Source organism: Aythya fuligula, chromosome 1 (assembly GCF_009819795.1).
Source record: "Aythya fuligula isolate bAytFul2 chromosome 1, bAytFul2.pri, whole genome shotgun sequence".
Lineage (NCBI taxonomy): Eukaryota > Metazoa > Chordata > Aves > Anseriformes > Anatidae > Aythya > Aythya fuligula.
In genome coordinates this window covers 29248893-29273148 of record NC_045559.1, presented here as the reverse complement: position 1 = coordinate 29273148, position 24256 = coordinate 29248893, and the positions used below count along the sequence as shown (strand labels likewise).

General features: G+C 33.5%; 2 protein-coding genes across 4 annotated transcripts in view; one reads left to right on the top strand and one right to left on the bottom strand.

Annotated features, from left to right (window-relative positions):
- Positions 1-8482, top strand: part of LRRN3 (leucine rich repeat neuronal 3) — a 33194-nt gene extending 24712 nt beyond the window's left edge. The window contains exon 2 of the mRNA XM_032192336.1: positions 5525-8482. Within this exon, the coding sequence (XP_032048227.1) occupies positions 5877-8003 (2127 nt within the window). The 5' untranslated portion in view covers positions 5525-5876 and the 3' untranslated portion in view covers positions 8004-8482. The remainder of the gene's footprint in view (positions 1-5524) is intronic.
- Positions 1-24256, bottom strand: part of IMMP2L (inner mitochondrial membrane peptidase subunit 2) — a 454134-nt gene that overhangs the window by 254059 nt on the left and 175819 nt on the right. The gene's annotated exons all lie outside the window — the stretch shown is intronic.

Here is a 24256-nt window from a genome sequence, read left to right as displayed (position 1 = left end):
ACTGTATCTGAGCCATATATAACAACATAAAACAGTAAGAGTGTATTACAGTTAACTGTTAATTTGCACTTGTTAATTTGTAAAGAGAAACAGGATTCTGTATGAAACTCCTTGCTCTGGAGAGTGGAATGAAAGTAAGACTCCATATTCCTTCCAGCAGAAATTCCTTCCATTTTTACGAAGCCTATATAATTTCCAGCAATTGTATCAGACCATCTAATAGAGCATATTTCCAGAAATATCTTATTTCAGGACAGGTTCTCTTATGAAAATCTACCGTATTATCTTTTTGTGCTTTAAAACCAAACTTAGATTCATTGTTCAGTCACAGACTCCACACGTATTAAAAAAAAGTAATAATAAAATAGTTATATATGGAAAAAAAAAAAAAAAAAGCACCATTTATTTGAAGTAGTTCAAGAATTAAGTTGTTGCACTTTTTTTTTTTTTTTTAATCAATAGTACTGTAATAAAAATGCCCCAAGAAAAAACATCTTTTCTATTTTAATCATTCAACAAGCAAGGAAGAAGAACATCACAAAAAGTGTTAGAAAAATACTAAATTTTCAAATGTAGTCTGTATAACTCCTTGTCTCTGACTTAAAAAAAATAATAATAAATAATAATAAAAAACAAACAAACAAAAACGAAGTGCTGTAACCACAGTCAAGTGAGGAATGAAATCTCATCCCCAGTTTTTGGTTAGTTGACATTTCCAGGATTTCTGTCCACAGAAACGCTCAAAGTGGTTATAATGACAAGAACCGAGAAGTGGCTCTTTCAGTTGATGTTTTTGAAAGGTAGCTTTGTACGAACAGCTGTGTTTTCAAAATGCTTGCCACCTCTAAATTGGTCCTTGTGAAGTGAACTGTTTGCCTTATTGCCAGCAGGGCACATTGCAGTGTAGCTGCTGCATTTTTAGTTTTTATCACTGTCTCTCTAACTGCTGAAGTGGAAAAGAAAGATTGCCAAAACCTGACGTGTTTCTTTTCCTTTCTGCCCACTCTGACTTGGTTTTTAGCTGTCTGTTGCTCCAGTGACGAGAAACATTGCTCAGTTTATTCATTCACTGAATGTCTTTTCCAGCTCAAATAATGGTGATACCCTCTTGTAAACCAAGGCTCCAGCTGTCAATAGCAGTAAACGAAACAAACCTAATTAAGACATACCAATCTTTGTCTACACAAGAGATAATTAGGTTGCAAGAAGTCACGCTTACCAAAGAATCCAAGGTGTGTCTTCCTAAAAGCAAGAGGTAATACCTTACAAGCAAGAGACACACTGCATTTAATAAGACCATAACTATGGATTGAATGTAACAGGGATGAACTTCCAGAAGAAATTAAAGAGTCTCTCAACAAAAATTTAAATACTTTATGATAGAACTTATAACACAGAAAAAAGAATAATAAAATATTGAATAATTATTATTGCTAATAAGCAATAGTAATATTTTAGATGCAGAAGCTATTTAGGCTTTTCAACTTCAGACATTATGAAGCAAACCACAACATTTTATCCAAATGAGGAAATACATGTACAATCAGACTGCTAATAACAATTTTTCAGTGCACTCAAGTAAAGACTTTTACATCAAAGACCCTAAAACTACCATGCATAGCTCCTGCTGCTGCTTGTGTGAAAACACTAATCCCACAGCTCAGCTAGCGGGTGGTAGTTTGCTGCTGAGCCTCATCTCTACAGGTTTGTCTGTTCTGCATCATAGTCAGCACAAGTTTTAAGAATCAATTGCATCACATCAAATACATCAAATCACCATCAAAACCCACTAAAAAGAGCTGTAATAAAAATAGAGTTTTTATGTAACAGATTATGGTTACATAACTGCAGTATTTCAATTATTTTATTTGTTTGTTTAGAAAAAAAAAATCTACTTTTGCACAGAAAGCCTCCATATGTAAATCTCAGATACCTTAAATACTATTCCAAGGAACAGGACAAATGACCTTCAGGTTCTCTTTGTCCTCCTTACTGGTACCTTTAAAATTGGATATTTGAAATGCAAAATTTTCACATACAGCTCCAGATGGTACAAAGCACTTAGCTTTAAAGCACTGGAAGGCATTAATAAAAATTCTGAAAGTCACAGTTAGTACGAGTTTTTCAATTTAATCTTTATTTACTGTTATCAGTATATTAATGAAGAAAGGGAATCAACATGTTCCCAAAGTTCAAAGTATCACAAAGTTAAATGCTTATTTCCAATATAAACATTTATCTCTGTGAGGCTACATTCTTCAAGGAAATTGAACTTCAATTACAATTTATAGTCTCGAGTGCAAGATAGCAGTTTACATGAGGTTTATTTTATTACAGTAAACTGCAGCTCACTTCTCAGTTCAAAATGGTTTGTACATATCTCAAGGTTAGAAATTAATTACATACACACAGGAACACAGACTCACACAATCAATACAACAAGTTGACATAAGCAAAGTCATACTGCCTAACTTCATTTTGGGTTTTGATCTCTTCAAATGGGACCAGAAAACTTAACATCAGTAATCCATACTTTCTTAACATTTTTGTCAACATCGTATATTGAAGATTGACACAATAATACTATTAGAAACAAAAAGACCAAAACAAATGTTTTGCCACCCAAACCATCCTACACATTTTTTCCTGTGCCTCTCAATGCTTTTTTTTTTTTTTTTTTTTTTGTATAGTGTCCCACAAGGCACGATGGATGCCAACACTACTCTAGAAATATTCTTTTATTCCATACCTTGAATGAAGTCAATAGCAAATCATATTCATATAAAAGAATACACAAATATAACACTATTTAACCAAAAATCTTTCTGAAGTGAAACAATGTATTTTGGAATGATGACTTTGTAGGCTTGGAGAGAGTGAAAATTATTCTACAATCTGTTATTCAAGGCACTCAACCCCAGTGAATATTTTATACAAGGCAGAAGCATTTCAACTGGAGAAATAAGGAAGATTAATGCTAGAACACTACATGAGCTTGAGCTGGTCTCTTATTAGCTGAAGCATTCACCAGAAACAGAAAAGACATCAAACTAAATCATAAAGAAGAATTTCAACCTGGATCTCTCATATCTTTTTGACTCCTTTTGGAGAAAGCCCAGTCTAATTAATATATGATGTGAAAATGTCCACTAATGCCCTTGTTTCAGGCTCAAGTGTCACATAGAAGCTGAAGTACAACTGATGTTGGTTTTATGTACACAAAAATGTAGTAATTTACATACTTTTCTGTGTACAGCATCTCAGGTACCTAGTACTTTACACATGAAAAGTCCATCTCTGTCTACATACTATCATTCACAGTGACCAACAGCAAATGTCCAGGGTGCAGCACAAAAGCAGGCCAACTATTTAGTCATGCTCCCCCAAAATACTTTCCCAGTACCTCTACCGAGCAGTAGTCCTAAGCATCATAATAGAATTTAAATGCTGAGCTTAGATATCTGCAGGAGTAATTTATTGAACCTCAATATCTATATTACTCAGGTAAGAGTTCCAATGACATTTCAATTACTAGAAGCTTGCATTTTGTATTTGCCATACAAATGTATTTGTAATATACATTCCAATTAAAATTCCAGAAGTCAATGGAACATGTGCCTAAGTGCATCAGGAACAGGATTCAAAAAGTGCTCTCCCATCTCCTCCAAATCCTCTCCTCTGCCTATATAGTAAATTACATCTGTGCATTTGGCATTGAATGATTTCTACTGAGAGACCTTTAGTAAATGGGACAGTATTCCATATAGGCACATCACCTTGCCTTCTGATGACTAAATTAAGAGCAAGTTATAAGCATTTGCTGTCCAATGCAAATCTCTATTTTTCTGCAAGCCCCAAGTTCATATCATTTCCCAGAATAAAGGAACAGATTATATTTTTACTATTTCTATCGACATAGCTTTGCATTTCAGTATAAACTGGGCCATTTCCACAAAAAACATATTATTAATCCTCAAAACAGCAGAATGTTTCTGTATGTTTACCTCACACATTGTCTGTTCACTTTTTTGATATACTTACGTGTTAAAATAAAATATTAAATGTCTTAAAATGTACATAACACAGAAGCCACAAACATTTGCCAAATGTTCTTCAATACTCAACATTGTCCAACACCTTTCTTCTGAGCTGATACGAAATGCCTATTTGATCAACATGTCCAATCCTCCTGAGCCTGCAAAGGAAATCTAAAATCCAAATCCTTGACACTTGACTTTTGTAATTCTGTCTATCGATACCAACAACATCTCAGAAGTTATTTATCAATGTCAATGAAGCATTGATCTCATCTTACAGTTTGTAAACAATGTCACTGTGAATTTCAATACAAAAGCCAAAGGGGAAAAGGGCATAAATGTGTATCATACAGCAGCCTTCTGAGACAAAGTCTGGTAACAGTTAGTGTATAGTCCATATTCTGAAGTAAACACAGCAGCTAATATATACTACTTAATATATAGAAACGCAGAAGCTTTTGAATTATATCACTTGGAATACAATGTACACTAGTAGTAGGATATTTTTCCCTAGGAAAAGTAAGTAGATACCAAAAATCTGAAGAGAGGACACATTTGACATTTCAGAATGCTACAACTCCAGTCTTTGTTATCATTTGGGATATGAAGACAGTCTGCAACTTAATAGCAAATTTCAGATTCTTGCAGAGCTACAGATGAAAAAGCAACTGCTAGCGTTGGCTGTTTTTCGTATATTCTTATCACTCTAAAGACAATTTTCTGTTTTTTATTCTTCCCTGCAATTGAAGCTATTGAAGCCAAAATAAGCAAGCCAGTAATTAGACTAAATTTGCCAAAATGACAAGCTATTTAATATAAGGTATATATTCCTTTCTAATTGCTTTAAAGAAAGAGAGAATAAAAAGTTTTCTTCCTAAACATCAGCTACAAAAAGAATTAAAAAATGATAAATTTAGTGGATTATCAATTTTGTAAATTGATAGTATCTCAAAGTATCTCAAAGTATCTCAAAGGCTTGCCTAAGAATGTCATCATTAGGAATGTGTATTAATCCAACCATTCAATTTTCCTCTGATTACACGTAAATTAAGTTCTTTATATTTATAAATTTTATGTTCAGAAGTTAAATATTCATGCTCTGTAGGATTTTGCTCAGTGTTTACATTTTCAAAGCCAACAGAACTCAGTCTGCTTCTACTGATAACTGTAAAAAAAAATAAAATATATTGTTAAGGGGCATAAAATATGTAGAAAAATCTCACTGATATATTTTGCTTTATACTTTATGAATCTTCATCTTTCTTCAGAGCAATGCTCCACTGGATGTATGACAAGCTACAAAGTCTGAAGATATATTACTATATTAACTTCATTTATGCTATCCGGATACCACTACAATACTCTAGGCACCACAGTCATTTTCTTTTCTTACTTGCAATAATTAACACTAGATAGCAAGAGATGGCTAAATTAATTTATAACTTTATAGTTTCTTATACTAATTATTTCCTCTTCTTATATTTTAGGTCATCCTGTCATTCCTGCAAACACTAATCAATCATGGGATTTGAAGTTAATACTACTAAATAAATGAATTGCTTAATCTCCTATGACCATCTATACATGCTTCATCTTCACAAAGCTTATCAATTTTATGTCATCAAGGACAGAGTGACCTTCATTTCCACAAAATGTCTCTTACTACTGGACAAGTTGGTTGCAAATTTATCACTTATCCTCAGGAAGAAAGTCCTTCGCAATCAGCATTTGACAAATGCAAGTGTGTGTTTTATCAATTGACCGGGTCATACTGAATTGCAAAACCATAACCGTGGAATACTTACGGGGTCTGTTACTTTTCTGAACATTTGAGCTAAGATGAAGGACATGCAACTCAAAATTAATTTTCTACTTGGCCTAGTTATCACTGCAGTAGTACAAGCTGTAGAAAAAAAAGCAGACTGCCCAGAGTCATGTATATGTGAGATCAGACCTTGGTTCACTCCCAAGTCTGTGTATATGGAGGCTCCAACAGTGGACTGTAATGATTTAGGCCTTTTTAATTTTCCAGCCAGACTGCCTGCCGACACACAGGTTTTACTTCTACAGACTAACAATATTGCAAAAATTGAACACTCAGTAGACTTTCCAGTGAATTTGACTGGTCTAGATTTATCTCAGAACAATTTATCCTCAGTGGCCAGTATTAATCTTACAAAGATACCACAGTTGCTTTCTGTGTACCTTGAAGAAAACAAACTTACTGAACTCCCTGAAGAATGTCTCTCTGGACTCCACAATTTGCAAGAGCTTTATATTAATCATAACCTGCTTTCTGTGATTGCACCTGGAGCTTTCATAGGCCTCAATAATCTTCTCAGACTTCATCTCAATTCAAACGGTCTGCAAATGATCAACAGTAAGTGGTTTGAAGCTATTCCTAATCTGGAGATTCTCATGATTGGAGAAAATCCAATAATCAGAATCGAAGATATGAACTTCAAGGCCCTTACCAATCTGCGCAGCCTAGTTTTAGCTGGAATAAATCTCACTGAAATACCAGATAATGCCTTGGCTGGCCTTGACAATTTAGAAAGCATTTCCTTTTATGACAATAGATTTGCTAGAGTGCCCCACATTGCTCTTCAAAAGGTTACAAATCTTAAATTTCTGGACCTAAATAAGAATCCCATTAACAGAATACGAAGAGGAGATTTTAGCAATATGCTGCACCTAAAAGAGTTAGGAATTAATAACATGCCTGAACTGATTTCCATAGATAGCCTTGCTGTTGACAATTTGCCAGATTTAAGAAAAATAGAAGCTACCAACAACCCCAGATTATCATACGTTCATCCAAATGCATTCTACAGACTTCCCAAGCTGGAATCTCTCATGCTCAATAGCAACGCGCTGAGTGCCCTGTACCGCAGCACAATTGAATCATTGCCCAACCTGAAGGAAGTCAGTATACACAGCAATCCCATTAGATGTGATTGTGTCATCCGCTGGATTAACATGAATAAAACAAATATTCGCTTCATGGAGCCGGAGTCTCTGTTTTGTGTAGACCCTCCCGAATTCCAAGGCCAGAACGTGAGACAGATACACTTCCGAGAAATGATGGAAATCTGTCTCCCTCTGATAGCTCCTGAAAGCTTTCCATCTACTCTGGATTTGAAAACTGGTAGCCATATTTCCTTACACTGCAGAGCAACAGCAGAACCGGAACCTGAAATCTACTGGATAACGCCATCAGGACACAAACTTTTGCCTAATACTATTTCTAATAAGTACTACATTCATTCTGAAGGAACATTAGACATAAGTGATGTAACACAAAAAGAAAGTGGCTTATACACGTGCATAGCAACAAATTTAGTTGGGGCAGACCTAAAGTCAGTCATGATTAAAGTGGATGGCTCTTTTCCTCAGGACAGCAATGGACCTTTGAACATTAAAATAAAAGATATAAAATCTAATTCTGTTTTGGTTTCATGGAAAGCAAATTCTAAAATTCTGAAGTCCAGTGTTAGATGGACTGCTTTTCTGAAAGCAGAAAACTCTCAGGCTGCACAGAGCGCTCGAGTACCGTCTGATATACAGGTATACAACCTAACACATCTAAATCCATCAACTGAATACAAAATTTGTATAGATATTCCCACTATTTATCCACAAAATAAGAAACAATGTGTCAATGTAACCACAAAAGGACTGGACTTGGCAGTGAAAGGCTATGAAAAGAACAACGTAATAGGATTCCTTGTCTGCCTTGGTACTCTTCTGGGAATCATCTCTGTGGTATATCTCTACAGCTGCATCTCACGAGAGACGAACTATGACATCAGACACAGCTATCTAAAGAATTACCTGAAGAAGCAATCCTTTTCACTCAACGAGATTTATCCTCCTTTAATCAGTCTTTGGGACATGGGCAAAGAAAAAAGCACAGCAATGGAAGTAAAAGCAACTGTAATAGGTGTACCAACCAATATGTCATAAATATCAATCAATCTCTGAAATAAAAAGCACATGACTGCATTTGTGCTGAATAAAAAGGGAACAAGAAAAAGTATTTCATTTAGAAATTAGATGCCTGGACTTTGCTGCTGCTGACAAATGGAAATATGCCTCAGCATAAGAGAAGAATTTTAAATATGGCTTCTAAGGGTATTCTACCAACCAAATACGATTAACTTCATTTTCTAGAACTTTCATGAGACTTAAGTCTGGAATACAGTGAAAGTAGCCACATTTTCTGTATTTTTTTTTTTAATTATTATTACATAAAAGTAGTGGAACTGAGCAATACCTCCTCCTGTGCTGTATTACACACACTAGCCACGAGTTTTTGCAGTGAACAGATATACTAGGATTGACACATGGTGTAATGAAATGGACAAATTCTGTAGAGTAGACACAGTGAGTATGTAAAATTTTTTTATGATGAAAATACATTTTTGATTAAAATCAAAACAGTTTTTGTCTTGTTTGTTTCCAAAACATATTCTGGGAGCTCTTGTCTAACAATAAACAAATTCATTATAAAGTCTTATAAAATATTTCCTTACATATTCTCACGTTTAAATGCCAATCTGAGCACATAGGTTATTTTTGCTGTCCTTAGGCTGTACAACTGCAATGAACTACACAATAAACACTTCCACAAATTACTTACCCATACTGGTAAGTAGCAATGTTGTATTTTACATGTTGATTACTGTGGGAGGAGGAAGAGAGAAGTGCAGAAAGGAGGCATAAGACTGACAGAGCAACAGGCTACTGTTTAAAGCACATTTTGAATTGCTTTGATACCCCCCCAGAAACCTGAAAACTAAATGCAATTTTTATACTCTGAAAATGTAAATTCAATATTTTGTCTTCAGTCAAAGGGGGAATTCAGTTATTAGTAATGTCTAAACTTTAGGCTGGTGATAGAGTGAACTTGGCTAGTTTGAACAGTTTAGATGATATTAAGGATTTCTTTCTGGACCTGCACACTTCTGTTCAGCAATAACAACAACTGACTAGTTTATAAACCTCCCCAGCTTTCACAGTGTAACAAGCAATAAATGACTGACAGAAACATTATTAGTAGAAATGAAATGAAACGAGACGAAAAGAGAACAATGAATACCTGACTCTACTCATATTGAGGTTAAAGTTCTCACGGGAGTAGGACTGGGTCCATAAGCAGCAAATGTGCACAAAAAACTGTTGATCAGAATGTTGATTACAAGCTAAAACCAATTCTGTTAGGATAAAAAAAGTGACTATTCCTAAATCCAGTACAGAAAAAATATCTGACTGTTAAGATAGCTGATGAAAAAATATGGTGACTACAAACAAAGAAATTGGTAGCAGAATTTTTTATGTTATTTCAGTTGATAGTTATATATACAAATAGGGAGAAAAAAAAAATTATTGTAAATTGTACTTAGGGAATTAAATATTATTGGATGAATAGGTAGTTTGCATTACACAGTGAGAATAGGAGTGATGAATATTTCTTGTAAGTCATTAGTAAACTATACTTTTTAAACTATATAATAACTTACATTTTTTTATAGACTTGGCTGAAGTAAACATTTGTGTGGACTCACAGACAAGATTTTTGGAGGTAGAAGCAGACGAGCTACTTCTTGTGCATCAATGTTACTTTTTCCACGTATTTATACGTTTTTACATACTTTCAAAGTATTATTGGTCTTTAAACATCTATAACATGGAAAAATCATTTCCTTTTACCTACTGCTAATGAATAACATACTTTCATGTTAAAGACGTCCTTTTTCTAATTAAATCCCAGGATTTTAAAATCACATAAAGGTTGTTTTCAAAGTTGTCAAAGGCAGAAAGAACAACTTGATGTTAATTATAAACTATCAAACAATAGTATATTCATAGATTGTATATGCTTCACTGAAGAAAAAAAAAAAAGAAAAAGAAAAAAAAATACTTGATGAAGCAGCACACACAGGCACATTGAAATGTATCGGATAAAGATGCTGAAAGGGTATGTCAGATTTTAGCACCATGGAGAGAACTTCCAGAGGGGATTTGTTTATGAAAAACAGGTACCCAACACCACAGCCATCACTGTGCACATAATGTACATGGTAACAAGAACTTTGTGGATATACCTTGCACACCTACCTCTAGAATCAAGTTACATTTAGAACTTACAATTATTAGAGCTTAGAAACAAGAATCTCACTTCTTCATGCAAAAACAGCTCCACAGAGTGTTATAAAACAGCACATGAATACAACTCTAATGGGGAGCTCTGATATGAAAATTTCACACTTCCTGCCGTACTGAATAAATACAGATTATACTTGCTTTATTTAAATATTTCACCAATTTTTTTTTCTTGATAGACCAAATGCATTGGTATATAGAATTTTCATACTAACCTGCTGAGTAACTAATTATTTGAATAATTCCATACTTTATACAGATATCAAATGAAAATATACCTAACATTTTAAGAAGAAATGGATTATTCTATTTCCAACTGCTCAGATGCATATGATTTCACCTGTCGCTCAAAAAGAAAAATACAACTACATTTTGTTAAAGTACCTTTGTAATTCTCCTCTCCCATGACCTTGAAGAATACATTTTACAACTTTACACTTTCCTTTCTCTATCTCTTAAAGAAGAAACTAAGCTTTTGTTTTCAGTAGGAAAAAACAAAAACACTTTGGTAACCTAACAACCATAAAGATGCATCTCTAGTAATTAATCATAATTAAACTGAGTAGTATTATTTATTTGTTTATTTATGCCTTCACTTAAAAATGCCACTTGAAGAAATACTAGGAAAATGTCCATAAGAACAAGGTCAACAGTTTCTCTAAAATAGGTTACAAGATCACAGGAGTTTAAGTAGTTCATCCACTAAAACATTTGAGATTTCTTTAGGGGTGCTTATCTAACTGGATAAGCACCCCTAAACAGAGCAGGAATACAACTACAATAATCAGAACAGTGATATTCCTTCCAAGAGTTCTCACTCTTACCAAAAAATCTGCAGAATGAAACGCATGCAAAATTAGATTAAAACTTTTAGAAGACGTACTTACTAATGTGTTCAAGGTAATACCAACATCCATTTATTCATGAACATATACATCAACCGCATTGCAATTCTTCAGTATTCTATGGACACTTTGAATTTAAATTGAAAATTTACGTTTCTAACAGGCAAGTAGAAACATTTTGAAATTATTCTATTTACAGTAAGAATGTCAAAGGCTAAAAGCATGGTGGTGGTGAAGCCATCAAAACTCACTTAAAACAGATTTAAGTATGTATACTGATTAATGAATGGTTGTTTTATCCTTCTATTATACACAAACCATTTTTAACCCTTTTATTATATACATACCTTCTGTGTGTGTGCGTGAAGTACCTGTGTTCCATTAGCAATGTAAGACAGCCTGCAGACCTTTATTTCATTATATCTATTTCATATTATTTTATGCATGTGTATAACACATGGCCTTGCTCAGAACTGGCACTGCTGTGAGCCACCTCCCATCCATATAAAGATAACATCTTTAATATCTACATAGAAACTCTCCACGATACTAGCCTCACAAATCTCTGAAAAGGTTCATTATTTCTCCATGACCAAATACATTCTTCACATTAAAATGAAACTTTTCCCCAATGAAACTCTCAGGCAAGCAGTGGGATTGCGTAGTAATAAGTAAAAATGGATAGCTGTTCCTTCTGCAGGTATATTACTCCATAAACATATGAATTTATAAATCATCTTTTCAGCTGCAATATTTTAGTATGTACTTAATTTACATTACTTTACAGACGTGTAAAAAAACAAAAACACCCTAAACAGATTTTTCCCAGCCAAGCAGCCCCTGTAAAACAAACAAACAAAATTATTGGAAAAACTTCCTAATGGTGGTATAGTAAACTTTTAAATAATCTCTTCATTTACAGGGAGGTTGTTTTTTGGTTTTGTTTGTTTGTTTTCCACACAAGGCAAAGGCCTATTTTTTCTTCTGTTTTTTTTTTTTTTTTTTTTTTTTATTAACTTCAGTTCATTTGTATCCCATTTTAAGTTAATCAGAAGTTTTATTCTGACATTACCATTTTATATCATACTAACACAGAGATAGGTCTTTATTTGGTATAAATCACCAAACTTCCACTTACTGCTATAAAAAAAATAAACTATTTTAAACTATTTAAGTTATAAAGTCTAATCTTCAATGTTATATATTACAGCATGATGAAGTAAATACAGTAAACTAAGAACAAAGCACTCTGCTGGTAGGCCTTTACATTTCAGACTTTCATTTTCTGTATACAGCTTTCCTACATTCCTCTAAGGTAAGCAGGTAGGTGGTTGGTGCAAGATGCCCAAAGGAAAAGCAAAGTACGAGGGCCTTCTAAATTCTAGGAAACTCCTCTAATTCTGATAAAGAGAGTTTAAAAAAGAGAGAATTACTTCATGAAAACCACATTCAATCTATCTCAGCTTCATGCCAATTCCCCCATCTTGTGATGTTTGCAAATGACAAGACAGCAGAAATCAAACTTAAAATATGAATTTATGAACTTTTTGTGCAGGTTTATATTTTCCTATCATTAATGCTTTAATACTTTAATGCATTAATACTTACACACACATTCTGTATAAAACACTTGTGGTTCTAAATGACTGCTCTGAGTTTTGTAGGTGACCTTGCTGAATTTTTTGGTGCACAGTGAGTAACTCACTGTAGTTACTTGGGAACATATGGCATTCCTCTTGACCATGTTTTAAAAAAATGACAGCAAGTATTGAGTATACATCATTTTAGAACAAATTCAGAACAATTAAAACAATTCAGAACAAATTATCTGTTCTTCAGGAAATTTTGTTACATGACTAGCCACTACAGAATTTATCACACAAACTTAAGACTTTTGCAGAAGTTTCAGACGACTTACCTATATTTTAGTTTCGTATTGTTTCAAGTCTCTATATTCAACTCATTTACTTCATAATTAGCTGGGTTGTTTACACTCTTTAATAGAAGCAGGAACTAACAACTAGCTACATTTAAACTCTTCAGAAAATTAATTTCTTCAGAGAAAAGTATTGTTACACAGCTGTGTTTCCTTCTTATTTAATAGTTTTCTCTAAAGACTCCAACACATTAAAAGCACTACTTACTGATTATTCACACCAGAAAACAGTAGCTCAGAAAAGGATTAATTTTAACTTGGCATTTGACAGCAAAAATCATTCCGAAACGTTACTAACAAAAGAAAGGAGAAGGCAAGATCAGTGTTTGAAAAGTCTGGCTAGGCAATACCCAAAACATAATACATTAATTCAGTGTTTGAATTCAGTTACCTTACCTCTTTCTGTCAGCTACCAGACTGAAAATTACCATGTTCTATTCATGGAAAGATTAAGCATTTACTACTTGGTAAAACATTTACGAATATCAATTCCAAAATTCCATCAGCTAACACAGCCAAAATGCTAACACACATATGTACATTTAAACTTCTATTCTAGCAACAATGATGTGAAACAATAACTGCAAATAGTAGCTTAAAAAAAATAATAAATAAAAGATTGCAGAACAAATGTTGATTTCCATTCTAAAAGGAAATTTCCATTTCCAAAATTCACTAATAAAAAGATTTCTTCCTCAATCTTGTGTTGCCCAGTCAGAGAAAAGACACAATGATCAAGAGTTACCAAGTAGTCTTTTGTATTATGAAGCCAGAGGAAACATTTAGGGAAAGTGCCTATATAGCCTAGAAAATAAGTTCACATAATAAACAATTCCTGAAGAATCAAGGAGAAAAATTTGGAAAGAATCACTCCTTCAAAATTAAAGGAGAAAAATAATTCCTGTTAATGAACTGAATAGGGTAAAAACAGACTCTTGATAAGAAACTCTTAATCAGTACTCAATCAAACTCAATCAGTATGAAAAGTGAAGAAGACATTTCTAAGGATATAGTTAAACAGGAGAGAGAGAACAGACATTGAAGACAAGACTAACAATTCATCTTATGCTAAAGATGAGAAAGCCTGCATGGCATGCAATTAACAACTGCATACTGTTTTTGTAGAGGTTATAAACAAGACAACTAGAAACATATACTGAGTTAAAAAATACTGGTCTTGTTTACTTTGGATCATGTTACTTCATCACAACACAGCTTACAGAATCTTAAATAAATTTGGAGGGGTAGCAATAGATACCATTAAGCAAATGATCTTTTTAAAATACCTGTGAGTAACAGTGTTGCCATAAAATGCTAGGCAGGAAACAAACAAACAAAAATTTTTATATATATATATATATTTACCTCCCTAACCAATTGTTTTCACAGGTCAGTTGGTTGCCCTGCCATATAGCTTACAGTTGTACACCGTTTGAAACAACCTGAACCAATCTTCCAAGCTAAAGAAATAACTGGGGAATAAATACTATGCTACAAGAACAACAAAATGAGAAGTATTATCAGAAAAGGAGGAAGGTTGCCTAAACATTCTGTGACTATAAAATCTAGACACTGAGAGACAAAATGAACCCAAGATGCCAAAGGTCATGCAAATAAAATGAAAAAAATACTTAAATTATTCACATGATAGTTTTAGAAGTTGGATTTTTAAGAAAATAATTGTATTTAGACAGGTATATAGACATGTAGATAAATTCAAGATGAGTGAAACCTGGTTACTGACCTCTAGTGAGATCTGCATTATTGGAATATTAAAGTACATGACCATAACCTATCTCATGAGAACTGTGCTGTCAAACTGAGAACTGACCTATTCATTGCAAATTCAATAGAAGTTCTGAAGGAGTTGAATCCTCTTACATGTTTAAATCACAGGTCAGTGAAAAAGTAATATATTGTATCAGACTAAATTCTGTCCATGATTCAGTATTCTGAGGCAAAAGTTACAGACATTATTTGTAAATAGCATAAGCATACAGTAGAAGTAGTAACGAATAATGAAAACTGACCCTATAAAAAGAGACTAACTATACTGTATACACACATTGAAACACTTCTTCTTATTGTTGTGTTTATATTAAGTAGTATTTAATTTCTGTAGTGAGAGTAGCAGTGCACAGACATGCATTGGCTTGCCTACCTGCTTAGCTATGATATTCTTAGAAAGATATAAAGCTGCAGTTACATTGAATTCTTCACAATTTCAAATTATATATATATATTTATGAAGTAGACTGATCTTCAAAAAACTGTAAAAGAAATACTGCAAGTAACCATTAACCTCAACTGTTCCCCCTCCCAACCACTCACCCCAAAACAAAAAAACAAACAAAAAAATTACTTTTGTCCTTGTCTGCTTAAGAAATTACGATCAATTGTCAGAGCTACCAAATATGAACAAAACATAAACTACAACTGTTTAACTTCCATTTCTAGAATTACAACCACAAAAATTGAATACAAAGTAGTTTATATATTTAATTAATGCCAAGAAAAGAATATCGAAGTCTATCTTTACAGATAGATAAACAATTTATTATTTGTTTACAACTATTCGGATAACCTGTGAACTCCTGTACCTGCTAAACCTAATTGATGACATTAGGTTTAACACTGAGGACAAAGGTATAACAAAACACAAAAAAAAAAAAAAAGCTTTCATTTTGAAAGCTTTTGGATGCATCCCTTCTGACACTCAGTTGCTGTTCCAAAGAACACCTATCTTCCTATCTTTCATAGGTCTTGTCAACCTTGTATGTACTAGGATCTATAGTATCCCAGAGCACCAAAAGAAGCAAAGAAACAAACCAACCAACCAACCAACCAAACAAACAAACAAAACAGCTCTAGTTTGTAACATAACTACATAACTATGAATGAACAATGAATGAACACTCAGAACAATCACGTACACAAAGAAAATTTTATCTAAATTGTGATTCTACAGTCAGTGGAGCTCATTTCTATTTACCATAAGTGAAACTCTTACTTTCAGCACCCAATTGGGATAGCAATTTAGTTCCCTAAATTACGTTTCCTTGACTCAGATAGGAATGTATTTCAATTTATTTGGGGAGGAAAAAAAAAAAAAAAAAATGTCCACTGTACTTGGAACATTAAAATGTATATTAGGATTTCTTTAGAAATTTAGAAAGAAAGCTTTCCATTCTCATTTGCCAAATTATTGTAACAGATCAAAGGTGGGTATTTACATAACATGGCTTAATAAAAAACATGAAAAGAAATGCAGATATGAAGTGTTGACATTCTTGCAGAACAATTGATATTCTTTGAACCAACAGTTTCAGATTTTAAAAAGTTCCATTGGAAAATGTTTAATTCTTTCTATTGCTCAACCCTCAAAGACATTCAAGTCTGTAAATCAATAGTCTTCAAAGCAACTGAATCATTTTTCCCTTCAGAGACAGATGAAAACTACAAATAAAATTCCTATGGCTGCTAAAAAAACGTTTTTTTACTTATCTCGTTCACTTGTTCAAGTGTTTTTTTTTGTTTTTTTTTGGTTTTTTTTTTTTTCTCTCAGCTTCAATTATTTTTACACCCTTTTGGCCCAAAGTTCTTTTCTTGGCCTTGCTGCCTCCTCTGCCTTTCATGATCCCTGTTAGTCCTTTGCTTATTTCCTGCTACTATTGTTGCCAGGCTGTCACATCATTTCCAAGACTGCCAGTAAGGACAGATGTTGTCTGACTTAATAATGCTTAATATCAAGCAAACATCATATTAGGAAGCAAAACACTTGAATAGCAAAATACAAATATTAAAGAAAGACCTGGAATTCTTGAAAGAAAACCCTGGTGTAAAACAAATCAGCTAATGACATGAAGTATCTTTCAGGGAAATACAGCATAAAAATGTAATGACATTCAGATGAAAATAATGACAGTAATGTGGGAGTAAGGTAAAGCTGAAAGGGCAGGCAATTTGGGCAGATGGCCTATTCCTGATCCTAAAATAGATGATGTTCTTTTTAACATTACAGTTTAGAAGAGTGGAAAACTACTCCATCTGCCTTATCCTTATGTAGCTATTGTTCCTTATTCATGTTGATGACAATTTCATGCTGTGCTCCAAATAGCCATGATGCTTTTGGGAATCACAAAGCTATATGCTGGATGTATTCAGGTGCGAAGAGAAATTTAGAATAAATGGTCAAAAGAACAAGATATAATAATCGTAGTTTTTTGATCCAAGATCATTTACATCCATATGTACAAAATATACCTTCTAATGATAGATGGGAATTTGGAAATTTGGAACTTCTCCCCCCTTAAATTGAATTCAGTGATTTTCTCCCACCCACTCAAAGTATATAGTATATAGTCACATAACACCTCTATCATCTAACAGGATTTCCTGAAGCGGAAATTCTCGACTAAAACAGAAATGAATGAAAGTACATGGAAAGATACGTCCATACAGAAACACCTTCTTAGAACAGCTATCACAAATAATCACATTTTTCCTTCCCATTAAATTACCAGTTTAAACACACTACCAAGATCTACAGATTATTGAGTTCTAAGCACTACTCTGAATTCACGACTCGTGCTTCCTGGCTAGAACTCAAGGGAAAACAGAAATGCTGAGGACAGCTGTACCTACAGGAGATAGTCTTCCGTAGCTCAGTGCTGAATTAAGGGTGAAAGAAGGCAATAACTCTTGCCCTAGATACTACTTACTGCTTCAAAATGTCCACACACGACACAAAGCTACTTTCCAAGTCATTATCATAAAATACACTGGTTGACTCCTTTTGACAGTTCACCCCAACGTTTTTTTTTTTAATCTCCATATACCATGCAGATTTACACTTAGATTTCCCAAGACCAATGCAACAATAGGCTTCTCCATGACATTTGGCATATCGCCTTGCCAGTCCTTGAACAGACTGGATTTAATCAGACAAAAATTGTTGGAAGACGAAGAGACAGCTCTCAGGTTCACACAGAGAAGGAAACAAATTTAAGCAGTCCCACATTAATAACAAGGTATTAATGGCTGATCTTATTAATTTTAATTTAACGTATTAATGCCCGTTGTTACAGATGAAAAAGCAAGAACTGAACTCCTCCAGAAGCATGTACATATTTCACTCTCCATCATATGGGATGACCTGAGAGCTAGCTGCCAGAACAAGGACAAGTAGGGCAGTACGAGTCTCTTCTATCAATAGGAAAGCAAAAGACAAGGAAGAAATCAAGACACAAAAGTGAGTCTCTCTATATATTATTTCTCAAGGACTAAACTCACTAAATGCAGTTTCTAGTGGCATCACAACTATGCAAAAATTACCTTATTCATCTTTTTAAGGCTAGCAACTACATCATCTGCATCAGTACATCTTGAAAGAGAAACAAATGAGGTTATCTCTGTAACAGGAAAAAGAAAAAAAGAGGATTGAAGCATGCCCAAAATGAGGTGTGCATCAACAGTATGCTGCTTTTCAAGCTAACCAAATAAACCAAATAACTAGGAAACAAAACAAAATAAATAAATAAATAAATAAATAAATAAATAAATAAATAAATCTTAACAGCTTTCCTTAGTTGTGCTTCAGAACCTTATCAGAGAAAAGGGAATATGGTCATTTTAAAATAAGTAGAATAGCAATGGATTTTTCACTCTGATGACTGCTGAGTATATCTAAAAGACATAAAGATGGGATGATTTTATGGGACATTCAATCATTTGAGGAAATTCATTTATTCTATATGTTTTATATTTACAATATTCTAACATTTAAACTGAAGCTATAAGAAAAGGCCTACAGAGTTAGAATTATCACTTTTAAATTAAGTGCAAAGTGTCTAATAATTACACAAAATAAAAAATAACTTCAAAGTTCATTTCAATATGATAAAGCAACCATGATCATTAAACTACAGGCAATCAGATATGTCTTTCTTTACATACTAGGTAATAAAAGGATTAAATGAAATCAAACATTATCAATTCAATTTCCTCAGGTTAATGTAATCTTACCTTAACATTTACTATAAAATTGTATAGGTAAATATATATTATTTGGGTAGCTGTCTTAAAAAATGCGTTTTTGCTTAGTTAGACTATTGTGTAAACAGTAATACTATGACAGCTTCTGAGGAAAAAAAAAAAAAGTTCTATGAATCCATTTATATGACTTTGAATCATCATGCTAAAACACAGTCATATGCATTTTACCAACTCGGTAGTGTTTCTGTGCTTTGCAAAAAATTGAAGTGTTTACTGACCTTAAGTGTTAGCCTTATGCAACTTAGTTCATAAATGCTCTGCAGTTATTTATGAGAAGTGTATGCCCATTTTTAGCCCAGTGCTACACTGAATATTCATGTGCCACATAATATATTCCCAAATGTGATACCATGTTTTCTTCTCCTAAAATACATGCTTGCACAACTTTACCTAAAGTAATATAACACATGAACACAACCACATCAATTCCATTTCTTCTAAAGCCACATGAAGATTCAATCCTCCAGCTAGTATGAATTGTATCTCCATGACTTCCAGACTGTTAGTTTGAGCTTCAGAATAGCAGTGTCCATCCTCACAACACTTACAAATGTGTATTCATGTTATGAATTTGAACATTTCTGACATATGTGAGTGTATGTCCAAATCACCGTTGACTTTCAGCATGTTAGAGATCCAATTCAAAACTACTTTCTTTTCCGCCCTTCTTGAAATTTCAATCTCTCTCTCACTTTCCATATTTCTTACATTCACTTAGCATTAATCTAAACTTTTTGTCCTTATACAAAATCACAGCAGCATGAGCATGGTCCTTTCTAACTACATTCTACTTCATTAACATCTTTTTCTCATGCTCCTATGAAACGTTTCCCATGTATCCTTCTCTAAGCTATTTGTTATTATTTCTGCATGATTATATGAAAAAAAAAAAAAAAAAAAAAAAAGCTGAATTGTTCTGTGGATTTAAGTGCAAATTTCAAGTGTAGCCAGAGAAAAATTGCTTCTATCAATAAACAAGACATATGAACCACAATCACAGCAATGTTCACAGCCTGCCAGGGAACAGTGGAGAGTTTGGTTAAATTTTAAGATTTGTAATGCTGGAATTTTTGCTGTTCTGTTCCCCTACCTTCTTGAACAGTTAACCCTTCTTAACCCCTAACATTATGTTAACTAAAGTTCAGTCTCTCCCTTAGTCTTCAAAAACCTGATTAAAATGGAGGATGTCTGCTAGTGCTAGAGGAATTTTAATTTTTTTCTAGCTCGTATGCTGTCTGGCTTATTAGAAAGAAAAAAAAAAAAAAAAAAAAAAAAAAAACACAAAGAAAACAATCTTATTATTCATCCAGACTTTCAAAAGCATATTACAATTTATGAGCATATAAAAATAAAGACATTATGCCAAAGTATGGCTCTACTGAAGACAGTATGAAAGCAACGTACATCATTCATTTAATTGAAAACATTACAATAGCTTTTTAATTATGACAAAATGGGAAAAGAATGATATTACTTATTTAAAATACTTTGAATAGAATATTTTGTGGAGAGCATCTGTTTCAGGATTAAATAATTAAATATATATTGAAGAAATAATAGATAGTCTAGTATTGTGTGTACCAGCAAAGGAATGTTCTTTGTATTCAGATATTAACTAATTACAAACAAAATTCATGTGCCATACAATATTTTAAATTATACTCTAACGATCCCATTGTAAGATTAGAATCCACGTTTCCTCAAATTCTTACTTTTCCTGACCAAAAAGTTTGCAAGAGCCCGCTCCTACTATTCATCTCTAACAATCAATTATCTTCCTACAGGATTTCTTAGGCTTTGTCTTCCTCCTCCTTTTGTCTCCTTCATCTGAAAATTAAATTTTGCTCCAATTATCTTACACATGAAAGTTCCCTGTCATACAACATCACTCTCCCACTGTCACCATCTCCTCTTTTGCTAAATGTTCTTGCACTGAATTCTATTTTTCCCTTTCCAAAACTAATATTCCACTGCACTTGATGTACTTTCCAGTGAGTGGGGCTTACTTTTATCAAGTGTGGAAACTACCTCATAACAATTCAAAAAATGAAAGTCTAAGGGAAAAAAAAAGTTTAAAAAACTAAAAATAGACTACAAATCTCATCATAACAAATCAAGTGCAACAAATAAAAAACAAATCAAGTGCAACAAAAAACAACAAAACAGAAGGGGCTAACAAATCAAATGCAAATATTATAAATGAAGATGACAAAAAAATAAGAAGCTGTAGATACTCGAATGTATGTAAGTCAGTAGTAAAAAAATAAATAAATAAATGGTAACAGGATGATAGAAATATTTTAGAACAAATTAGGAAGGAGATGGAAAAGTGTGGCCAAAAAGGACAAAACTGATAAAAGATCAAGTTGGCAATAGCACAAGATCAATAAATACTAGAAAAATGAATGACTGAGTTTTCACAAGTAGTTTTAATGATGTTAAAGAAGAAACCTAGGGTAGAGGTATGGCAAAGACTGTTGAAGAGGAAGGAGCTATGACACAGGTTTAACAGCCCATTCTGGAATCAAATTTAATTTAGCAAGAATTAGATTTAGGCAAGAGATGAATCAGTAGCTGGAAGCAAATTTTGGACAAGAAGAAGTGATGGGATTATCAAAACCAGAGAAAGACTAATGATAAAGAGACAAAGGAGCAGTTAAATGAAACAAGTGACCTTGAAGATACTATTTAATATATAAATACAGAAGTTTGTAATGAAGAAGAATGAACAAGAATGGGGAAGAAATACAAGACAACAGGAGTATGCTTTGGTTGGGACAAAATATTTAGTAAAGAAGAAAGTCACAAGATTCTTCTGAAATGTTGGGAAATAAACATGTTTAGGAGATAAATTATAATTTCTGTACCTCATTAGTAAAAATAAGCCAAGTGCCAACAAAAAAAAATACAGTACTAATTGTAAAATAATCAATACATAATATTATTTGAAATACTTAATATTTATTAGAATGTAAAAAGGAATAAAGGCTTAAATAATGAAGAAAAGCATGTTTGGAAATTATACCTAGAATGAGGAAAGCAGCTACAACAGGTAGTGTCATCTGGGATATTTCATCCAGGAGACAATTGAAAGCTGATAACCCTGTGTTAGGCAAAATATTTTCATAAAGAAATCTCAAAGGGAAGGAAACATTACTGCCTCTAATTAAGAGCTCAAGGTCCAGAAACCACTTAACAATATCAATTTTAATGCCACTATTAACAAATTAAGGTTTGTGATTTCCTAAACATTACCGGAGCCACAGCTATTCTTATTGTTGCTTTTATGAAGCCTCAAAACTCTTTAAAAATAATTAATTCTAAAGGATTAACTCAACAAATCAGTTTAAAGGCAATAACAAAAGACATTGGAATGTATTCAAGTTTTTTCTAAGTTATATCCAAAGCAAAGGTATTCCACAAAAAAAAAAAAAAAAAAAAAAAAAAAGCCAATCATTGTCACACAGACTAAAAGCTTCAAGAGAAAATAGTGGGAAGAGGAGGAGGAGAGGGGAGAACAAAGAAAACAAAAATCCCTTAAAATTAAGAAGAGGAAAGATGGAAGGCAATCACAACTAAATATTAAGTTACATAAGTTAAGCTAATATATTTAAGTTATATATGAAAATACTCACTGAAGCAAGAGGTAGACAGAATTCGACATGAAAAACTTCAAAGATTACAAAAAAAAAAGTAATTCTTAAAATCCATTTTTAAAAAGGATTAAAAGTCTGGAATAAACTAACTGAAAACTCCATGAAAACTTGAAAGTAAGACTCAATAAGCTAACTAGGTGACTAGGTGTCCATATGTAAACCCAGAGCTGAACCTTTCAGTCTTTGAGGACATATATCTACAATTAAAGATGCTCTGCAGATGCAGTTTGGAGAGATCTAAATGAGTAAGTCCACAAAGTGCGGTGTAGCACTTTCGAGGCTTTCACCAGCTTGAGTCCAAGTACATTTGAATATAATCAGTCTGACTTACCCTGCATAGCAGCTTTATCAACGACCTAGATGAGGAGACAAAATCATTTTCAAGTGTCACAACACTGAAGTGAAGGATGCAGTCAATATGTCTGGGGACAGAGCTGCCATTTAGAGGGACCAAGACAGGATGGACAATTAGGACAACAAGAGCTCATGAAATCCAAGGACACATATCAAGTCCTGCACCTCGGACAGATTAACTCCTGAAGTAAAACCCTGGGACTGGCTCAATGTGGAGCAGCTCTGCTGAAACAGACCCAGAGGTCCTAAAGACAGTTGGCTAAACATCCCTGGTAGTGACATAAGCTAACAGTATACTGGATCGTATTAACATGAATGTAGCTAGTAGACGAAGAAAATGATTATTCTTCTTTACTGACCACTTGCTAAACCATGTCTGTAATGTTGCATTCAATTCTGGGTTCCCACACACAGTAAAGACATTGCTCAAGTGGAACAAGTCCAGCAAGAGACTACCAAGCTGTTGGGGCCTGGAGCACTTGCCCTGAGAGGGAAGGCTGAGGGAGCTGGGATTGTTCAGCCCAGAAGAAAAAAGGACTGGGTGGAGTAAGTAGCATCCTTCCTGTATGTAAGAGGTACTAAGAAGACAGAGACAGGCACATTACTGAGGTGCACAGCAGGAGAATGAGTGACAACATCCATGAAGTGAAAGGAGGGGAGAGGGAAGTCTCATCCAGATATAGGAAAAAGAATTAATTATGAGGAAAATAATCTTGGGAACAAGTTGCCCAGCAATGTTATTAAATTTCTGGTTTTGGAGGTTTTCAGGACCCAACTGGGAAAAATCACAAGCAATGTGATCTGATTCACAGTTGACCCTGTTTTGACCTGGAGTTTGAACTAGATGACCTCTCTTCAATCTGAATAATTTTGAAGAGGAACTATATCCCCAGAGATTATATACAAAATGTAAACTGTTTAGAGAAGCAGAAATATTTTAGCTGAAATGACTCCAAAGTTTTGATCAGGAATATGGTCTTACTCCTTTTAAAGTTATCATTTAAAAAGGTTTCAGAATAGCTGCGGTCTCACAAAGGAGCTCTAGTTTGGGTAGATCATTAGGTCTTTTGAATCCCTAAATTTTAAAACTGCATTCATAATGCAGAAAGACATTTCCATACCAGTTCAATATGTGATCATACTTTAAAATAAAGATACTTAATCTACTTATTTTGGGAACAAATTCTTAGGAATTTCTTACATGTGTAA